We start from the raw sequence: 20826 nt of genomic DNA, 5'->3' as shown, positions 1-20826 counted from the left end.
AGTCGAAATCAACTTGTGCTGGCTTTTCTCTTTCCAAATTCTGGGACACTTTTCTCCTTCTTTTTGAATCTGTAGAAGATCTGGGGATTAAAACTCAAAGTGAAATAAGCTCAAAAGGAGTAGTCTGCAACCCCGTTTTCAACACCCATGGGGGATCTTGGGCAAGAGCTCTGGCTTCTTTTATCAAACGCCCTGAGCAAAAGGATTGCATAAGGGTGTTATAACCAGGCAGTCTCTTGTCTGGGTATTTCAACACTTCAGGTTTAATGGCATGGTTTCCTCCAGAGCTGCCGTTTCTTGAGGGTGCCACAAATTCTCCATTAGAGTTCCTAGAATGCCCTGGGAGAGGGAATAGCAGTGGTGAAAGCCCTTTGAATCAATAATGAAGATGCACCCTCTGGAGATCTATTGTCAAAACATCACTATATTTCTCCCGGCTGAGAAAAGGTGCACCTGCTGAATTTCTGCAGCCACCCGGGAACATGGTACCTGTTGCATTTCTGGACACACGGGCGGGGTGTGTGTGTATGCACCTGTTGAATTCCTGGAGCTGTAAATGTTGGCTCAAAGTTTGCCTGCATCCCCTCTCATGTGTCAGGCTTTGCTTTTGGCAGTGCTGCCACCACAGAGGAAGTCCTACCTTGAGGAGACAGGCGGGACTCACTCTGGCTGCTTTTGGCTGCAAGAAAAGGCAGAGGCTTCTGTGGTGTACTGCCTCTTTAAGAGTCAAGCCGGAATAAGAAAGGCTTGTGAGTGAACCAGAGGACATCGTTTCAGTTTTGCAGCAGCAGCAGCAGCAGAAGCCTGTAGGAGCACCTGGGTCTGCATAGCCCAAAGTCAAGATGGGCTGAGAAGGAGTTCAAAAACAGATAGGTTGCTGCATGTGGTTTGGGGTTGGGTTGTTGGTTTGTTTTTGCTAACTGATTATGATTTTTTTTAGCAAGTTGTAATCAATCAATCATGGAGTCGTTAACATCTGCTCTTTTCACATATTCAGTAGGGGAAGAGAGCTGGTCTTGCATGAATTGGCCCCCTGCTAAGCAGGGCCCACCCTGGTTTGCTTCTGGATGGGTGACTACAGGTGAGCACGATAAGATATTCCCCTTTGCAGTGGAGGCCGTGGGCATTGCTCAGTGGCTGAGCCTCTGCTTTGCAGGCAAAAGGCCCAGTTTACTCCAGGTAGGGCTGGGAGAGACACCTGCCTGAATCCTGGGAGAGCTGCTGCCAGTCAGTGTAGACCATGCTGAGCTAGATAGCAAATGGTCTGACTCGGTATAAGGCAGTTTCCAGGGTGTTCCCAGGTAATTGCTTGAACATGCTGACACTTGAACATGCCAACACTTGCTAAGCTTTTGGTTGTGGGTCGTTTACCGTGCCCCAGTCCCTGCCACGTCAGGCTAGCCAGGACATCTCCTACCCTGGCAGGCCTTCTGTGCCCACGTTTAGCCACGGTGCAGCTGAGAGGGAGCGACTTGCCCACCACGACCACCAGCCGCACTCCAGATTCAAAGCAAGATCCGCACGAGAGGCTTCTTGGTTCACAACCCTCAGCCTCTTAGCCTTGGGGTCCTCAGCCTCGGCTCTCCAGATGTTGTTGGACTAGAACTCACATCACACACCCCCTTTGGTCACTGTAGCCGGAATGACGGGAGTTGTAGTCCAGCAACATCTGGAGAGAGGAGCCCCAAGCTTGAGTTTGGCCGCTCGGCTAGATCGGCTCAGAAAAAGCCACAGGAGCCAGCAAGACTGTTCCCCGCAACCACCACCACCACCCCGGCTCATCGGCATACCTTATTTATTTATGTATTTATTTATTATTTTATTTTCCTAATGAGGGGTGGGGTGGGGAGTCACAAACATCATTCTCCTTCTCAAAACACGATTTAGGCAAGTGATGTATGGAAAAGAGGCCCTTGGAAACACAGCAGTGGGCTAGTGTCAACAGAGAGCAGGCTAGCGGGTGCCTATCGATGTATATAAAAGAGCAAGCTAAACTTTAACTAGGCTGTTGTTCACTCCCGTTCTGAGCATGTGGCTGCTGGCTCATTTATTTAGCCAGCTCCTTATCAGAAACCTCCCTCCAGGGTCAAGTGCCTTTCATTTCTGTTAACAGAGACAGCAGTTATCTGTTGATACCAGATGTGGCTTTCATGTAAATAATTCTCCGAATTAGCAGCAGCAGCAGTTTGGGAGAGGGAGGAGGAGGATTTGAAAGGACAGTGCCAGGCTCTTGGGCCTCTGAGACCTGTGCAGCAGGCAGGAATCCAACAGGTGCTACCTTATGCAGCAAAATGTCAAGCTTCACTTTTCATCAGCAGTCTACCTTAGCCATCCATTGTCATTGACCCAGACTGGAAGAAGAAGCACCACTGATGCTCAAAGGGGCTCTGGCATGCGTGCTCTTAAAAGGGTATTGGCAGTAAAGTGACCAAGTATACCTTTGGACCACTGGGCTCCAGTGTGAGGCACTCTTTGCTCTGCATCTCTCTCACAGCAGGCAGCCTTCACTGAATGCCCAGAGGAGGAACGGCGAGAAATCGTCTCTTTCCATCGAAGCGTGTTAACAGGAAGCTTCTGTTATTGACTAGGGGAAGAAATGCTACCACAGAGCGTATCCCTGGGCAACGGTTCCCATGGAAACCTAGAATTGGTCCTGCAACACAAGACAAGTTGGCAGGGCCGGAAGCCTGACTCCAAAGGCGATGGGCCAGATCCACCACTGCAAACTCCATGCCTGCGTAAATCAGAAATAATGGCACTGGATTCCACGGGCTCCCTCCAGACGTTGTTGCCTGCGGGCAGGGCTGATACTGGATGGTAGCTGTGCTCCGGGGAAACCAGAGCCGACTGGAGATACGGATCTCCTCGCTAAGAAGCTCAGCAGCGTAACCTGAGGCCTGGTCCCGTTGAGGGCCACAAGCAAAACGGCTGCCACGTTTCTAATCGCTGCTCAGGTTGATCAAAACGAGGGGTCTGTTCCCAACCTTTGTAGTTTGAAGGAGGCTGCTGCATTTGGGACGCCCGCTGGAGAAGCAAAGCCCTGGTGCACCTCGGACTTGTCACTGGACACAGTCAATGTGGAGGGATGCCGTCATCCGTTTGTGAAATCATAGAAATTGCTCCACTTACTGGCCGAAGACAGTCTGCATGGCTTTTGAAGCATCCTCTGGATAATGACAAGCACTCCATGTTTCAGTCCTGCCATATTTGGGGCTTACTTTGAATGTTCCATAAGAAGACAAGGATTTATCAATGACGCTGCTAAGCTGATCATAACAATCCCTTCCGACCAGGCAGCTCTTCCCAGAATCCGGGCTCTGGTTCTGAGCTAGAGGGAAGGGGCCTGGCTGAGCCCAAAGGACCCTGCGCCATCTGGGGTCTCTCTCGGTCTCTGCTTCAGCCACCCAAACTGCCAAGTGGCCCAGAGTTTGTGCCTTGAGGGTGGCTGGTCTCGGGCACGCAAGATGGTGATCACGTAGGCAGCAGTAGGCAGGAATACCCGTGTGGTGTAATGGTTAGAGTGTTGGACTAGGACTGGGGAGACCCGAGTTCAAATCTAACATTCAGCCATGAGACTTGCTGGGTGACTCTGGGTCAGTCACGTCTCTCTCAGCCTAACCTACTTCACAGGGTTGTTGTGAGGGTAAACATAACCATATACACCGCTCTGGGCTCCTTGGAGGAAGAGTGGGATGTAAATGTAAAATAATTATTATAATTATAATAATACTCTTGCTTTTCAGAAGATGGGAGCTGGTCTTGTGGTAGCAAGCATGACTTGTTCCCTTAGGGGGAACCTTGGTTGCATATGAATGGGAGACTTGATGTGTAAGAGATTCCCCTGAGGGGATGGAGCTGCTCTGGGAAGAGCAGACGGTTCCAAGTTCCCTCCCTGGCAGCAGCTCCAAGAGAGGGCTGAGAGAGATTCCTGCCTGCAACCTTGGAGAAGCCGCTGCCAGTCTGTGAAGACAATACTGAGCTAGATAGACCAATGGTCTGACTCAGTCTATGGCAGCATCCTATATTCCTATGTTGTGCTTTGAGCTTGGGGAAGGCAGGCACTTGAAGGAAAAAAGGCCAGCCTAGCCAAGTCAGAGACCTGGGACAAAGGGAGGCTTCAATGGACCAGTCAACTGCCTCCCCAACGTGGTGCAGCCCTTTCATGAGGCAAAATGAGGCTGTTGCCTCAGGTGGCAGATTCCCCCCCCCCCGCCCAGTCCCACATCACATCCACTCTTCAGGACTGATCTGACCCATGCAGACTTTGCAAGGAGAGGCAATCCTTGCAAAGCTTGCAAGTAGCACCGGAAAGGAGGAGGCTGGCAGCCTTTCCCACCCCCACCTCCACCCCACCCTTCAGTGACAGAGCATCAAGGGCCTTTGGAGAGCTGCTGCCAGTCAGTGTAGACAATTCCGAGCTAGATGGGCCCATGGCCTGATAAGATTGCTGTAAACAGCCTCCTCTGTGATCCTTGCCCCTGTGGCCAGTTTTGAAAGGGCAAGGCATTATTGGGCACCTCAGTACCTTGGGCCACCCCTACCCTCATGCAATCAAGCAACTCCTTGCCACTGAGGAAATCTGCACATGCCCAGAGCCCTGCCGTCTCTTTATCCATATCTGGCAGTGCTGATTCGGCTCCATGGGTGCGCTGTGGGTCATCTGAACCCGCCCTAGGCCTTGTGCAGAGAAGTGCTTTCCCTTCTTTCCGTGCCTTCAGATGCCAGGCAATTTCTTAGGGAGGCCTTTGGGGCCAGCTGAGCTGATTCTCTCCCCCACCCCGCGCCCTTTCCTGTCCGCGTCATTCTCCCTGGGTTTATTCCGTTTCCACGGCCGGCTTTATCTTGCCTATTTTTGTTTTGCTGTTATGTCCTTTGGATTTAATCGCCTCCCCGGTGATTTGCAGACTTCTACACACAGGCAGCGTCCAGGGGAATGATGCAGCTGGTAGTCGGACGTGCACCCTTTTTGCACAACGACGTTGTGGAGTTCTTCCGCCCTGAGAGCCTGGCTTCTCTCTCACATTCTGGTTGCTTGTCCTGAGTGTTTGCCTCCCCCTCTCTGCCCTCATCTTTCACCACAGGACAGCCACATCATCCTTATCTAGGACAGCCACATTAATCTGTGCAAATCCCCGACCGTTTGCTGGCTCTGTAGCACTACTTTCTCCACTGCCTGCCATGAGAACAGGAAATCCACAGCCGGCCATGAGTTCTCACTGAGGTGGTGCACCTGTGCCTGGAACGTCCCATCTGAGGCTTCAAGTGAGGGATTCACCTATGCTGCTGCATGTAGAAGACTAAATGTCAGGGGAAAGGATTCTAGCCCAGGCTTTGCCCGTAAGTGCTTCTTATCTGTATGCAGCAGGGATGATGGTTGCCCATAAGGATCAGTCAGCCGAGTGAGTCCACCTCTCCCGCCGTCTCAAGTGGGACAGCCCTGAAGCAGGTTCACCACCTCCGAACTAGACGCTGGACAGTGATTTCCTTCCTACCTCAATCTGTTGACGGCAGATGATGGAGAATTGCCCAGAGCAATTTGTGTGTAGGGATAACAATAATCGGATTAGGAAGAGGAAGCCTCTCGTTTGGGTGACAACAGGAGATGGGGCTGCTAGTCGGATGCAGAATTAGGTCCCTCGGTACGTGGCTGTGCCTCTCTCGCTCTTCTCCCCACGTGCCTTCTGCTTTCTTTAGACCCATTGGAAAGAACCTTTGTGCACAGAGTTGCTAAGGAAAACAGAGAGCGAACTTAAAGAATGAATGGCTTTGAAGCCTTCTGTGTTTCTTTCATGCTGCATTTGCACCCTGCTCTTACTCCGAAGAGGTCAGGCTGGTGTACATTATCTGTCGCTGCTGCTGCTGCTGCTTTTAGTTAAGAGTCCAACGGGATGCTTTTAGAATGGGCGACTCTCTGCTGCCACTCTCCCTTCTGCTGTAATCTGGCCACACCGTTGGGGTCTGCAGCTCCAGCCTCGAACCCTCTGGCCATTGCATCTGCTGGCAATACGAATGAAGACCAAGGAAGGACAAGCTTCTGGGGAAGGCTAGGCTGAAAGAGAGTGACGGGCCCCCAGTCGTCCCATGAGCTTCAAGGGTTACAGGGATTTGAACTCAGAGTGCCCCAGTCCTTGGGGTTCCCACACTTGGACTACAACTCCCATCATCCTGGCCACGTTGGCTGGGAGTGACAGGAGTTGTCGTCCAGCAATATCTGGGGGGCAAAGCTTGGGAAGCTCTGCTCCCTCCCCAATACTAGGGCTGTTCTCACGTTTGGAATCAGGGTGGGACGAGCCTCCTGTTCCAATGCAGGAGCTGGGCATGCTCTGGATGGGCCACCATTGGTGAGGCTTCTCCGAGCAAGATGTGTGTGTGTGTGTGTTTTGGGGGGAAGATGCTCGCCTGGGAGCTGGGGACAGAGGGGTGGGAGGCAGGGGGAGAGCTTTCCCCACACCTTCCCTCTGGAGCTGGGTATGAGTTCTGGGCCCACGGCTGCTGCCCGCCTCCGGCTCCAGCTTGCAGACCATCATCCCCACCTCCTTCTACCTTGCGTGGAGACTTCTCACGATGGCCAGCTGGGAGTAAATCTGGCTCCTGAATGAGGAGAGTGGGAGGCTTCTCCGCCCCGAATGCCCCACTGGCTCTCTGTTTTCTCTTGTGTCTGCCAGGAAGGATGCCTTGGAGTGGGCTGAGATTAGCTTTGCTTTCCTGCAGGTGCAGGGCGGTCAATCCCAGGATTAAGTCAGCACATGACAGAACGGGGGGGGGGGGGGTGATCCATGGGGAGAGATTTGCTAGCCGGGCCAATTGGCATGTCCCCTTCCCTCAAGCCATTTAAAACCGTGACGGATCTGATTGCTGCTCTCCTCAGAGGCTCTGGGCACGGCCTGCTAGGAAATGAGGTCTCCTCTCTCACTAATGGGTGCGGAGCCTGCGAAATGACCAATGACCGTTTGTAAGAGTTTGCCGCTTCCCTTTCTTGAACCATCTCTGGGGTGCACAAGCCGTGAACGCCTCGAGGTTGATCTGAATGCAGCAGAAGCACCAGCAGGAAGGAGAAGAGGGTGATAACCAGGGACTGGTGAGCGTTTAACTCCGTCTTCTTGACCTCCGAGGAATGTGCGGGTTCCTGGCTGCCAAAGTGTAGTTCTGTGCAGATTGGGCTCAGGAACATCTAGCTGGGTGCTAGAGGCCCAGTCTTTGTATTATGTGCCTAATTGTCTGTTAGAAAGTTGTTTTTGTTGTCATAGGAGAAAAAGGATGGTCAGGGTGGGTGGGGGGAGAAGAGACAGGTCTCTTTGGTCCATCTAATCCATTTTGAGAACACTTTTTTGTGGAAAGGTGGTACATGAATATTGGTAATATTAATAATAGTTTCCTGGTACCGACTAATCAAACATTTGTTAAAGGCAGACCGGAGTAGACGGTTCCTGATCGGGAAACAGGATTTGCATATGCACCGTTTCTGTGTACCAGGAACTGGGTGACTCTGTGGCCATAGACAGGGCACCCCCCCCCCGGCCTCGTCATAGGATCCTGGGGCTTGATTGCTGGAAAGGACCTCAGAGATTGACTAGTCTCGGCCCACTGCTCAGCCCAGCAAACTGCTACAACATTACTTATTTTATTTATTGAATTTCTACAGCGCCCTTCCAAAACTGGCTCAGGATGGCCGTCCTGTCTCTTTCCGAAAACGTCCCGTTGCCACAGAGCCCAAAGTCTGTTGTTTGTTTTTGTTTCCTTTCGAGCACAGAGGTAACCGAGACTCCCGGCACCACATTCTATGGTTTCCCAGAGTATGTTTCACCTCTTTTCCTATTGCTGGTCCTGGCTACAGGCAATCCAAGAGCCAATCAGGTAAATCCACAGAGGTTTTATTGAGGCGCATTCACCCTTGCTTCCATCTCCTTCTCCTCCTCCTCCTTCTGTGGGTTTCCCTGTATTCAGTTTTAGATTGGAAGCTACTTGGGGCAGGGAACTACTGTCTTGCTATTCGATCATAGGAACATAGGAAGCTGCCATATACTACTGAGTCAGACCCTTGGTCTACCTTGCTCACTATTGTCTTCACAGACGGGCAGCGGCTTCTCCAAGGTTGCAGGCAGGAATCTCTCTGAGCCCCATCCTGGAGATGCTGCCAGGCGGGGAACTGGGAACCTTCTGCTCTTCCCAGAGCGGCCCCATTATTATCCCCTGAGGGGAAACTCTTCCAGGGCTCACACTTCTAGTCTCCCATTCATATGCAACCAGGGCGGACCCTGCTTAGCTAAGGGGACCAGGCATGCTGGCTACCCGCAGTCCAGCTCTCTTTCCATTCCCTCAAGCAATGTCCACATTGATAGGGCTGTTTGACTGTATAAATCCGCATGTCACTTTCCCGGGCTCCATACCCGCCCTCCTGCCTGGGGAAAATAAACCTCATTTGAGACTGTCTGAGTCACAGCATGAAAGAGCCCGTGAATAGTAGCACGGCCTTTATAAAGTTAAACATGAGAAATTGATATTATGGGCTGGGGTTAATGCGGGTATTTTTTCAGCACCCTTTAGTCGCATGAGGGTGAGGATCCCTTCGCATGGAGCCTCAGCCTTGGAGCATGTGATATAAGGAAAGAGGTGGCCTCTGACCATGTGCGGAGTGTCTTTGTCTCACAAAAGAGTGACCACGGCCAACGCTCAATAACTGTGGATCTAAAAGAAGAGGGTTCAAGGTCAAGGGGGTGGTTTTCAAGCCAGGAATGAGCCTCCTCCTCGGGGTGTGTGTGTGTGTGTGTGTGTGTGTGTGTGTGCATACACACACGTACACACATTAAGTAATGACTGCTCTGAGAGCAGAGCTAACTGGAGCATTCGGGGTAAACGGAGGGTGCCACAAATCTGTTTTGGCTGCATCTGAGCACAGCGCTCTGGTTTAGCTGCATCCTTTAAAACAAAGGTTGCCAAGGCGACCAACTGAAGCCCTGCGGGTTGCCCAGCAATCGCTCCCCGCCACCATCCGCTGCTATTTCAAGTCTGCTTTGCCCTTTCCACCAGGCCCGCACCCCACAAAAATCACCATGGCAGCGTGGCAGGCCCGGGGGGGGGGGGGGCGCTCAGGGGCATCTTTCCCGCCACCAGGCCTGTCGGACTCAAGCGATTCTGGGAGGTTTTGCTTCCCCCAAGAGCATCTCTAAGGTGGCTTCCAGTCGCCTCCTAAAGACTGATGCCAGGTCCCAGACCCTGCTGGAGATGCTGCGATGGAGAAAGATGCACCTGGTGAACTTCCACCTGCCGCGCCGCTGTTACAGGCACAAGGGCTCACCCATTTAAAAGAGAAAAAGTGAACTGAAATAGTTTTGTGTAATTTCCCTCACAAAGCAGAAGCTGCTAAACCAGGAGTGGCCAACCTGCAGCTCTCCAGGTGTTGTTGGGTCACAGCTCCCATCATCCACAGCTTGCAGCGGGGCATGATGGGGGTTGTAGTCTAACAACAGCTGCAGAGCCTCCGCACAGCTACACCTGTGCTAAATCTTTCCCAAGAGGCCTCTTTGCTTCATTAGAGGAAAGCTTATCACCGTGGTTGGTCTACAACTCCCATCATCCACAGCTTGTAGCAGATGATGATGGGAGTTGTAGTCCAACAACTGTTGGAGAGACCTCTTAGCCCCGTTAGAGAAAACGTTAATTTCTTGCTTCCCCACCAGGAACGTGACCATTCTTGTCCTTGGTCTAGATGGAGCAGGAAAAAGTTCCCTAATAAAAGAAATTCAGAGAGGTAAGTTGTGAAAAGAACATCTGCTTCAAAACGGAAACTATTTCCCCACTTCTCTCCCATGGCCATCTCACGCTGAAGCCTTCTGGGCTTGGTTCTTTAACAGCAGGACACAACACTTAATATGAGCTGAAGCTCATGGGATTTTCGTGTCAGAATCATATTTCAATGCCAGGGTTGAGAATAAAGGAATCAACAATAAGAGTGCCTCTGAGCTTCTGCAGAGCGTCGCTTTCACACTGAATAACTCACCAGGAAGCAGGAGAGAGGCTGTGGCTCCAAAGTAGGACTGAGTCACAGCAATTATTATTATTATTATTATTTTAGTAGTATTTTATTATGAATATTTATATACCAATTTTCAACAGGTTTACAAAACGCTTTACATAGAAAAATAAATAAGAATAAGATGGTTCCCTGTCCCCAAAGGATTCGCAATCTAAAAAGAAACACAAAGTTGACACCAGCAACAACCACTGACGCTGTGCTGGGGCTGGATAGGGCCAGTTGCTCACCCCCTGCTAAATACAAAAGAATCGCCACTTCAGAAAGTGCCTCTTTGCTCATTTAGCATCTGTCCACAACCCTTGTAGCAACTGGAAACCAGCCTGTGGCCTGTGACAAAAGGCGGCCTAAAAGCACAAGAATAAAGAAATACTGAGCCCAGAATGTTCAGTTGACACAACACTATGATTTACAGATACAGCAGCATTATTTACCTAAGCTTTATGTTTTGACGACAAACTTACAGAAAGTTGGAGAGAGGCCATTGAGATGCAAACTCATCTGCTATTTCAAAGGGGTTAATTGGCTACTGCAGAATTAAAGCAATGTTGTGGTTTGTTTGTTTATTGGTCACATTTCTATTCCGCCCTGTATAAAATCTCAGGGCAGTTCCGTTTCAGCTGAGGTTAATCAGTATTTTTTAATTCTCCACTTCAGTTCTGGTTCAGACAATAACTGTAAAAAGTAGTTTTAAAACCAGTAACCAGTTCAGTAACCAGTATTGGACCAGTTCAGATGCATTTCAGGCAGGAAAAATAGCGAACTGTTTTGCTTGCAAAGCAACTCTGTAAAATGCATACAATAATCATGAATACACTTTTTAAAATGGGTATTTTTAAATGGATTGTTTTTTTTATTGTTGGGTTTTTAAGAATGCATTGGCATCATCTCACACTGGGCGGGAGGAGGCAATGGCACACCCCTCCTGTATTCTACCAAAGAAAACCACAGGGCTCTGTGGGCACCAGGAGTCGAAATCGACTTGACGGCACACCTTACTTTTACCATAGGATTAAAATAAACTCCAGAAAAACACAACACAAAATGCCAAGTACCTGGTTACTGAAGCATTTATTTTGAATGCGCTATTGCCTTTTGTGTTTAGAGGTGACGTCACCTTCAGAACCGCCTTCCCGGTGACTCCTACCTGTTTCCCCCCAGACCCTAGAATAGTTAGAGTCCTCCAAGAACCATCTTCTGGGTCTTCAGGCTTCACCCATCAACTTGCCAAACAATGGTCAGCCAGTTAATGGCCCACTCCTAGTCTCAGGGCCGGCCCTTCCATGAGGCACCTCAAGTGGCAGACCCTGGGGCACCAGGAGGGGGCAGAATCCCCTCTGCCTCCACCATCAGAGCAGCTCTTTGGGACTGAACTGACCCTTGCCAGCTTTGCCAGCTTGCAAGAAGCCCAGGGAGCGAAGAGGAGGGTGCTGGCCAGCTTCCCTCCTCCCTGCCTTCTGAGCCACTTTCAAGACTTGTAAGGGTCGGGTTGGGGGGGGCATCCCCACCCCCCACCCCCAGGTTCATGGGGCAAGCCAGCATTTGGCACCCCGCCTCAGGCACTGCAACAGCTCAGGACACCCCTGCTATTTTGTAACAACGACCTGGTTCACACAATTGCTGGGCTTAATGTGGGTTAGGAAGATTAGCGTGATTGTGTGAACCCCACCAAGGTGGTTTATGGCCCGAGGCGAGCCTGAGATTCCCACCTTGGTGTGAACCCGTGCCAATCATGTGCATGTCGGTAACCCACATCAAGCCTAGATTCGAACCATTTGTGTGAACCAGGCAAATAGCTGGCCACTGAGGGCAACACGTTGTGTATCTCTATAATGCAATGTCTCAGCCTCCTCTGTGCAGCCACCCTGCTATGACTGAGTCCTGTTTGGGGGTCTGCTCTTGCCTTTCTGCCCCTTCCAGTCCTCTCCTGTGAGGTGCTCCCTACCAGAAAGCCACACCAGACAGAGCTCAGAGTGGACAGGTTTGCGGTGTCCCTCGTCGATCTGGCTGGAGGGCCGCGGAGCTGGGGGACCTGGAAGAACCACTACGGCACGGCTCACGGGATCATCTTTGTGCTTGACTCCAGCGACGTGGCGCGGATGGAAGAGGCCAAGAAGACCCTCTCCCGTGTCCTGGGACATCCCCGAGTTTCAGGGAAGCCACTATTGCTGTGAGAGTCATTTTTCTTGCCTCCTCGGTGTCCTATGGTGCGTGGTTGGGTGTCAGTGGAGAAAATCGGGATCTAAAGCAGAGCCCAAGAGGTGAGATTAGAGCAAAGCAGGGATGACAGAGCAAAGGAGGAGCAAAGGACATTATCCAGGGAGCGAGGGTTTTGCTATACATTCAGTACTTACAGAGGCAATGCAATTAAAACTGTTAGTTTATTTCCTTTATTAATGAAGCTGGCTTGGCATTTTCAAACATATCCAGAACAGGGGCCAGATTCCTCTTAGAAAAGACTGCCCTTTGCATCAGGCCACACTTTCCAGGCCAGGCATCTCTTCCTCTGCAAGACTGGGGTGGGGGGGGAGAGGCCAGTAGCAGCAGCAGGCCAGCTAAAATCTGCAGGGGAGATGACCCTGCTGCCCTCCCCTCTGCCCACCTGGTCTCACCCAACCCAGTTCCTGGCCAGGAAGGAAGAGAAGGGCTTGACCTGGCGCTTGGGGGCTGGAGGACTCCCCATCCTCCCTGATGGCATTGGCTCCTGTGTGGTGAAAGAAGCCTCTGTCTTCACACAACGGAGGCCTATTAAAACAATTAATTCAAGCAATGGGACCGTAATATATGATGGGTGCCTTGTCTGACATTTTGCTGTAAAGTTCCAGTCTGCTGGGTGGGGAAGGGGGAAATATTTAGGGAGGGCTGCCTGCTCCCCCTCCCTCCCTCTTGTAGCCCTCCCTGGTGCAAAGGGGAAATAAAGAGGAAATCCAGAAGTGTGCCCGTTTTGTCATGAGAATAAATTACGTAGATATGATACGGGTCAGCTGTCAGTCCCTCCCCTCCAGATTCTGACCCCACATGGAGGTGCGATGCACTGCCGCTCAAATTTTTATGAGTCCATTTGCAGCTTTGCCATGGAAATGTGTCGCCTCCAACATTTTGCATATGCGGTGTGTGAATTTGCAAATTCAGCTTCCATACTTGGAATTTGATCCAGATCTTGAAGCCAGCTTCAAATGTAGCAAAAGGACAGAGCAGGAAGCATGCTTGTGCACGCAGCAGCGTGTGCATCCTGCGTGTAGATCGTGAGGTGAGGTGATCCATGACATGGTCAGGGGGATCTGACCTGTCTATGTTTGCTGTCTCCTGATTCTTGCATGACTGGTGCAAGGCTGGCAAACAAGCAGGACCACGTCGATGCCATCTTGCCCTGTGAGGTCATTGAGTGCCTGTCTCTGGAGAAGCTGGTGAACAGAAACAAGTCCCCATGCCGCATGGTAAGTAGAAGGCTGCCCTCTTCGCCACGCCTTTCAGCAGAGAGTCAAACTACTGCAAAGCAAATCCGAGGTCTCTGGTGGTTCCGATTTGTTTCTTTGTTTATTACAGTTCTAGACGGCCCCATCCAAAGGCTCTGGGCAGTGCACAACAAGTTTAAAAAAACATAAAAACAAACGCCATTTAAAGCACACTGCTTAAAACAATCTAAAAACAATTTTTTAAAAGTTCAGAACCATTCAAAACTGAATTTAAACAAATACTTATCAGGGTTTAAAACAAAATTCAAGGTTTGAAAAGTAGTTTGGTAACCAATGTGAACACTTTGAACCAGCTTAGAGCCACATCTGTCTGCCCACGTTGTGCTCACCCCCAGTTGATGGGAGTCAGCATGACTGGAGGTGGGTCTCCCACTGCAATGTCTGCTTGCCTTGGGAGATGTTTTCTTTCTACACCCCTTGCAGGCGCTGTGCAGCTCCCAGGTAGGCTCCTCCTGATGGTTTGGAGAAAGCTTTCTGCCCAATTCCATCTGCTTCCATTTCCCCCTGCATCCAACACAGGGTTGCTCAACTTCAGCCCTCCAGCTGTTTTTGGACTACAACTCCCATCATCCCTAGCTACAGTGGCCAATAGCCAGGTATTATGGGAGCTGAAGTCCAACATCTGCAGGAGGGCTGAAGCTGAGTAGCCCTGATCTAGCGAGTTTCACCTTGTACAAGGGGGAAGGAAATGTCCCCACATCATAAGAGTTGTTCTCATCCTCAGTGTCTCTTAGCTGTTCTGTTCTAGCCCACAGATTTTTTCCTTTGGCCCTCCCAGGCACTGATATTTTCCAAATTCAGCACCTATAACCACAAGAAGAAAAAATGAGTAATCCATACGAAGGAGGGCTTCACATGACGTTCTTGACGCCATCCGCTGGAATCTGTGGCAATCCGTGAAGCAACTCAAGTTAGAGCAAAAAGTGTATGGAAAAAAGACGGTTCTTTCATAGTTGTTTCACGGATTGCCTGCAGAGGGTTCTAAGAACATATGGCCTCCTTTTTCTTAGTGTGGATTCCTTGTGGTTTCCCCCGCCCCTAGTAATTTGCACTGCTGTTGGAATGTGTCAGTGTCTGGGAGGATCTTTTTTCTCCAACGGACCTGGATTCAAGCCCTCTCTGGCCTTTTCTCCACAGGAACCCTGTTCAGCTACCAAGAGGCTGCCCAAAATCCAATGCTGGACCATCGTTCAAGGGCTTCACTGGCTTCTGCAGACTGTTGCTATCAACTATGATGTCTTGTGTGGCCGCATCCAGGAAGATAGTCCTGGACGACAAAGATCACCAGAACGGGAGGTATCTAAGAAAATGAAGAAAGCCTGGAACAGGATGCGAGAAGACAGGTTCCTTCTTCTTCTTCTTCCAAATCATGTGGGCAGTTAAATGAATGGGCAGGGCCTCCTCCTCCTCCTCATTATTATTATTATTATTTTATTATTATCATATTAGGATGATGAGGCACTGGCTTGCAGTTCAAGTTGGAATCAGGCAGAAAAGAGAGCTAAAGCCTTGGTCTAAGCTAAAAGCTGAAACCTTGGACCTTGGTCATCATCATCAAACTTTTATTAGTCATAGGAACACAGGAAGCTTCCAGTTCTACAGTATCCACAGGTAGGACATTGTAGAACTGGGAAAGGTGCAGAAAAGGGCAAGCAAAATGATCAGGGGCCTGGGGCACCTTCCTGATGAAGCTAGACTACAGCATCTGAGAAGAGCATCTAGGTTCCAAGTTCCCTCCCTGGCAGCATCTCCAAGAGAGGGCTGAGAGAGACTCCTCTCTGCATCCTTGGAGAAGCTGCTGCCAGTCTGTGAAGACAATACTGAGCTAGATAGACCAATGGTCTGACTCAGTATACGGCAGCTTCCTATGTTCCTGTGTGTTGCCCTGTGACTTTTTTTCTGTCGGTATTTGCAAAGGGTGCCCTTCCCTTTCCTGCCCATGGCTTTTTTCCTATTCAAATCACCCCGTTCCCATTCCTTTCTTACCACTACTATTAAATGCCACTTTTCAACGAAAAGGTTCTCAAAGCGGTTTACACAGAAAAAGAAGGAGAAGGAGATGGTTCCCTGTCACCAAAGGGCTCATGGTCTAAGGAGAAACACAAGGGAGACCCCCAGCAACAGCTACTGGAGGGATGCTGTGCTGGGGCTGGAGAGGGCCAGTTGCTCTCCCCTGGTTAAATACAAGAGAATCCCCACTTGAAAAGGTGCCTCTTTGCCCAGCTAGCAGGGGCGTTTCTTCCCCCCACCCCAAAAAAGCCTGCCCTGCCTTCCTTTTCTATTAGGAAGCGAGCCTGCTTCTTTGTGTGGCTTCCTATCTCTCCAGGCCATTCACAGGGAGGGGGTGCTGGGTGGGCGGTGGTGCCACCCCTGAAAAGGGGTCCACAATCTGCTGCCTGACGATTTTCAGCCCTGGGGAAATTCTTTTGCTTTTCTGGTCAGTTTCTTCTGCCAGCAGCTGCAGTGGCACAGGGGGGAAGCCGCTTGCCTAGGGAGCAAGAGGCTGTCCGTTTGAATCCCAGATTGTGCCTAGTAAATCTATCGGGCACCAGCGATATAGGAAGGAGCTGGAGGCGGATGCTGACCATGGCAAAGGCATCATCTTGCCTTCCTTTCCGTCTGTGTGCCTCTAGGCAGTCGCTCACCAGAAGGGGGAGCTCCCAAGAAAGAAATCCCAAAGTCGATGGAAGCAAAGTTCTAAAGTCCCCCCAGAACATCCCTGCGCAGGTAAGCAGCCCACTTTGCTGAATGCTTGCCTGCCCTGGGCACTGAAACTCCCTTGCGAGTTGATCAGCCAGGGCCAGGGCCCAAACTCAGAGCCGGTGGGCCTCTGGGTATCCTCAGAGACCAGGCTGCCTGCCTTTGTTGGGATCCATGCATCTCGCTCCCCTAAGCAATTAAAAGGAACTGTGCAGAGCTTTGGGCAGAACAGAAATGGAGAGATCTGTACAGCCCAAGTTTAGAGCAGGTGTCTTCCTGAGGGATTCATATTTGCTTGTTTTATTTTTACATTCATATCACGCTTTTCCTCCAAGGGGCCCAGAGTGGTATATATAGTCATGTTTATCCTTACAACAACCCAGTGAGGTGGCTAGGCAGAGAGCGACGTGACTGGCCCAGAGTCACCCAGCGAGTTTGACGCCAAGTGGGGCTTCGAACGCGAGTCTCCCAGTCCTAGTCCAGCACTCTGATCACTGCACCACCCTGGCTCTCAAGTGGGCAGGAACTAATTTCTGCAAGTGCCTCTACAGACTGAGCTTTCCTCCCTTGGTCTTTGCACAGAAAGAGGAAAAGGCACCCAAAAAACCAAAGAGGAAAGGAAAGCCGAAGGTGAAGAGGAAAGGCTTGGGGCCATCCAAGGGTCCCTTGGCTGAAGAAGGTGGCGGCGGCGGTGGTGGCAAAACGGTAGCCGGCGGCAGCAAAGCCGGAGCTCAAGGTGGCCGCTGCCTCAGCAACAAGGTTGCTCAGGAGACTCCCAGCGCCCTGGACACCTCTCCGCCCCCAGCAGGTGAACACGCACTTCCTACAGCCCCTAGAGCCCTGGTCTGCAGGATTCTCCCTCCTGTGTTGGAGCTTCTGAAATGGGCAGCTGCCATTGGGGCAAAGGGCCGTGGTGGCATCAGCCCTGAGCCTTGCGTGGCCTGAATTCAGGTCCCGCCACCTCTGCCACACCGGCACCAGCTGGCCTTTGGCAAGCCCCAGCCCAGGCTCTCCGCCCCACATTGGTTTCCATAAGCTGTGAGTAGTTCTAGCTGCTGACAAGATGGTTGTGAGGACAAGTGTGATCACGGCTGTAAAACACTTTTCAGTTTAAATGCACCATCTCCACGAAGGCACCGATATTTACCAGAAGCGCGCTCTCTCTCTCTCTCTCTGTTTATTTAGCAAACTTATTGACCACCTGACTGACTTCCATAGACTCAGCGTGGTTTACATAAATTAAAACAAGTGGGGGGGGAGGGAAAAACAAACACAGACACGCAAACCAAATGTTGCCATTCTTGTTTACAGCTTCCATAAGCTAAAACCAACCCAATCAATTCCTCATTATTTTGACAAGACAAACCATGCTGGTGACTGCCAAATGCTAGCCGCTCTCAACATGTCCACCAGCTTCAGTCTGTAGTTCCTATTTCTAGTACTTTCTCTTCCACCTGTGGAGCCTCAAGACGCCGCCTCTTGTGAAGATCACGGCATTCCAGAACTGCTTGCTTGTTCCCAGCCGCCTTTCTTTCCTTTTAAAATTTATTGAATCCACTTTGTCTCACAGTATGCTTGTCTGTAAGTCCTCCTGCTTTTTTTTTTTTTAAAGTCTCCTTTCCTTCCTGACCCTCAGAAAAGTCATTTATTCAGGTTTTGCAGTTCTGTATTTGGTTAGAACAAATCAATCAAAAAATGTAATTGATGGAGAGAATGGATTTCTCAACAAGAGGCCCCACAGGGTAGCTTGCACCCTATTTATCCAAGTGTGCATCTTCATTCCTTGCACCAGTGCAGCATTACTCTGGATGTCAGCCCCTAGTTCTGACTTCCAAGTAAACGTGCTGCAAATCGGCTGGCAGCAGTGTGGCAGTTTGTTCCCGAGGAACTAATCCCAGCGTGTTCACTTCTCCTCTTCCAGGCCAGAGCACAAAGAAGAAAAACAAAATGCTAAAAAATAAAATCAAAAGCCAGGAAGCGTCACAGACCCAACCAGATGAGAACCCATCGGGCACGTTTGGTATGTATTTCTCGCCTAGAAAAGGGCGGGATAAGAATGGCTGGGACCATAAGAATGAGATAAGGAGGTCTTTGCTGCTGCTGCTGCTCCTCCGGCTTGCGTGAGCGGTTGGGGGTCTTCTCTGGCCTCTCTTGGCCCAGATTGGGGGGGGGGAGGCTGCTGGAGCCTGGTCCCTTCATGGCCAGGAAGTGGGCTTGCTTCTCTGGGGTAGTGGCAAGGGGGATCCCGTACCTCCAGGGCTCTTGTTCTTGAGCTCTGGGCCCCCAGGATGGGCAAGCCCTAAACAGCTGAGGTCCGGTCCTGGGGACTTAAGAGGAGGCCTTCTTCGCCATGAGCCCCACTGCCTGTTAGGAGCGCCTGGGGAGGTTCACCTGCGGTTGCTGCCAGCTCCTTGCAGCCCCTGGACTTGGGCATGCGCAGCTCCCTGTTGAAGTCAGAGCCTCCCCATCCCTGGCAACTTTTTGAAAGGCACTGGAGACACATTGATTCACCCAGGCTTTGAATTAGATTTATAGCTGTAAAAGAAAATTAATACTGGGTTTTAGTTTTTAATGAAAGTAATTGTTAATTGATTTAATGTGTAAAATTATTCTAATGGTAAACCACCCAGAGACGCAAGTTTTAGGCAGTATAGAAATCTTTTAAATAAATAAGAAGTTAATAATAATAAAGTTAAAGCGATTTCCTCTCTGCCTCTTAAGCAGTTCTTTACCAGCCCCGGGAGCACTTGGCTATTGGAAATACAAAGCCAGGGGCCAAGTCCCAACTTGCTGCCCTCCCACCCCTGCAAAAGAACCCCCCCACACACACCCCAATCCCGGTGTGAATGGCTGTCAGGGCTGTGCTGCTGCCAGGCTCTGCACTAGCCAGCTCTTTATCTGCCCCCTTTGTCCTGCCTCTGGAGGGAGAAGAGCTGGGGGACTGGGGTGCAGGTCTCAAACCTGGGTCCCCCCAAATGCTGTTGGACTGATCTTCCCTGGATGATGGGAGGGAGCTGTTGACCAGCAACATTGGGGGTGGGGGGAGTGTGGGCTAAGAGACTCAAATGCTTTCCTTTATTGGTTTATTTAATGTTTACATTTACCTCCTGCTCTTCCCCGAAGGAGCCCAGAGCACTGTACATAGTTAAATGGCACAGCAGGGAAATGACTTGACTAGCAAGCCAGAGGCTGCCAGTTCGAATCCCTGCTGGTGAAACACCTCTATCAGGCAGCCCCAATAGAGGAAGCTGCGGAAAGGCATCATCATCTCATACTGCACGGGAGGAGGCCATGGTCAACCCCTCCTGTATGCAACCAAAGACAACCACAGGAAGGCTCTGTGGGCGCCAGGAGTCGACACCGACTCAACGGCACACTTTACTTTTTACTTTACAACGCTGTGAAGTAGGTTAGGGTGAGAGAGAAGTGACTCACTGGCCCAGAGTCCCCTAGTGAATTCCATGAAGATTTGAACTCGGGTCTCCTCATTGTAGTCCAGCACTCTCTAACCACTACACCATGTTGCTTGCAACAGGTAACAAAGCACAGATTTCAGCTGTATCCTTTTTGCCCCCAGATTTGTACAGGAGAGCCATGTTGGTTCTGAAAATGCAGCAAGAGAGGCGGAAACCACCCTCTGCAGCTGCCCCCTGAATCAGGCCCTCTGCCCCATGCGAGGGCAGAGAAGGACTCGGAACTGTCCTGGTAGAATCGGAGACACCACGACAGGGATCAGACTTCTGGTTCGGAAGCGTCCACTCTGGAGGTTTTCTCTGGAAAATGTTGGGCATCGGAAAGTGCGAGCTTGCAGTCCGCGGTGGCAGAGGGTTCTCTTTGAAGCCAGAAGCCCCTTTGGGAAAGAGGGCGGCGTGGGGCCAGCCTCTGGCGCTTCTGCTTCTGCGAAAGGCGAACCACCGGCATGAAGAGGATGCTGCAGACGGATGACGGAGCAGGAGCGTCTGCAGGCTTGTCAGAGCTGTGTCCCTTCTGGGCATCCTACACAGACTGGCAGGAGCCCAGCAAGGGCAGGCCTTGGAAGCTGGAAGCTGCTTCTCCTGGGCAGTTGCCAAAGCCTGGGCATTTTCTGGAGGCCACGTACACTTACAATGCTTGCTAGAATAAGCACAGGAATGTTTTTAAGCAAAAATAAACGTTTTCCAAATAAAGGTTTCTGAGACTTTTTAAAAAGAAAACTTAGACAAGCTCCTGAGGGCCAGGGCACACGCCCCCTGCCCAGATCACGCGGGTTTCCCTTCTCAGCCCTCCGTGTGCCATGATGTAGGCTGCTTCCAATCCGTCAGTGGTCAAGGAATTTAGTAAAAGACATATTTTGTTTTTTACAAGGATGTGACCATATGAAGTGGCCCCGGTGGTGGTTCTCTTTGGGGTGGTGAGCCGGTCTTGCGGTAGCAAGCATGAATGGTCTCCTTTGCTAAGCAGGGCTCGTCTTGGCTTTCCTTTGGATGGGCACATGAGCATTGTCTGCTGTGAGATATTCGCGGCTTGGGGTCCCCAGTTCCTGCTAACTGAGCAAAGGGGCAACTTTTTAAAGTGGTGAGCAGAGGGAGCTGCTGAGGCACAGACATGCCCGGGGGTGCGGGGGGGGGGGGGCAGAGAGCT

General features: G+C 50.8%; 1 protein-coding gene across 16 annotated transcripts; it reads left to right on the top strand.

Moving 5' to 3' along the window:
• Nucleotides 1-747: 747 nt before the first annotated feature.
• ARL13A (ADP ribosylation factor like GTPase 13A) lies at nt 748-20420 on the top strand. Of its 16 annotated transcripts, XM_053273619.1 has the most exons (12): nt 748-873; nt 998-1081; nt 7751-7854; nt 9678-9748; nt 12117-12200; nt 13362-13467; nt 14644-14849; nt 14956-15117; nt 16140-16233; nt 16789-17014; nt 18128-18226; nt 19784-20410. In XM_053273619.1, the coding sequence occupies exons 2-12, from the start codon at nt 1021-1023 to the stop codon at nt 19858-19860; spliced, it is 1290 nt and encodes a 429-aa protein (XP_053129594.1). In that variant the 5' UTR covers nt 748-873; nt 998-1020; the 3' UTR covers nt 19861-20410. The 16 variants fall into 16 exon arrangements, 15 of the variants coding, with proteins under 15 accessions (XP_053129594.1, XP_053129596.1, XP_053129591.1 ...); XM_053273621.1 differs by lacking the exon at nt 7751-7854 and having other exon boundaries at nt 749-873; nt 12117-12291; XM_053273616.1 differs by lacking the exon at nt 7751-7854 and having other exon boundaries at nt 753-873; nt 11951-12200; nt 19784-20407.
• Nucleotides 20421-20826: the final 406 nt, after the last annotated feature.

The sequence above is a fragment of the Hemicordylus capensis genome, chromosome 11 (assembly GCF_027244095.1).
Source record: "Hemicordylus capensis ecotype Gifberg chromosome 11, rHemCap1.1.pri, whole genome shotgun sequence".
Classification (NCBI taxonomy): Eukaryota; Metazoa; Chordata; class Lepidosauria; order Squamata; family Cordylidae; genus Hemicordylus; species Hemicordylus capensis.
This window is presented reverse-complemented; position numbering and strand designations above follow the sequence as displayed.

Bases quoted from the DNA above. Each gene is read 5' to 3' on its own strand.
- ARL13A (XM_053273609.1), top strand. From the start codon at position 9,231: ATGGAGAAAGATGCACCTGGTGAACTTCCACCTGCCGCGCCGCTGTTA. The intron at 12,201-13,361 runs GTGAGAGTCATT...GACTGGTGCAAG, and splicing joins TCAGGGAAGCCACTATTGCT to GCTGGCAAACAAGCAGGACC. The intron at 14,850-14,955 runs GTTCCTTCTTCT...TTATCATATTAG, and splicing joins AACAGGATGCGAGAAGACAG to GATGATGAGGCACTGGCTTG.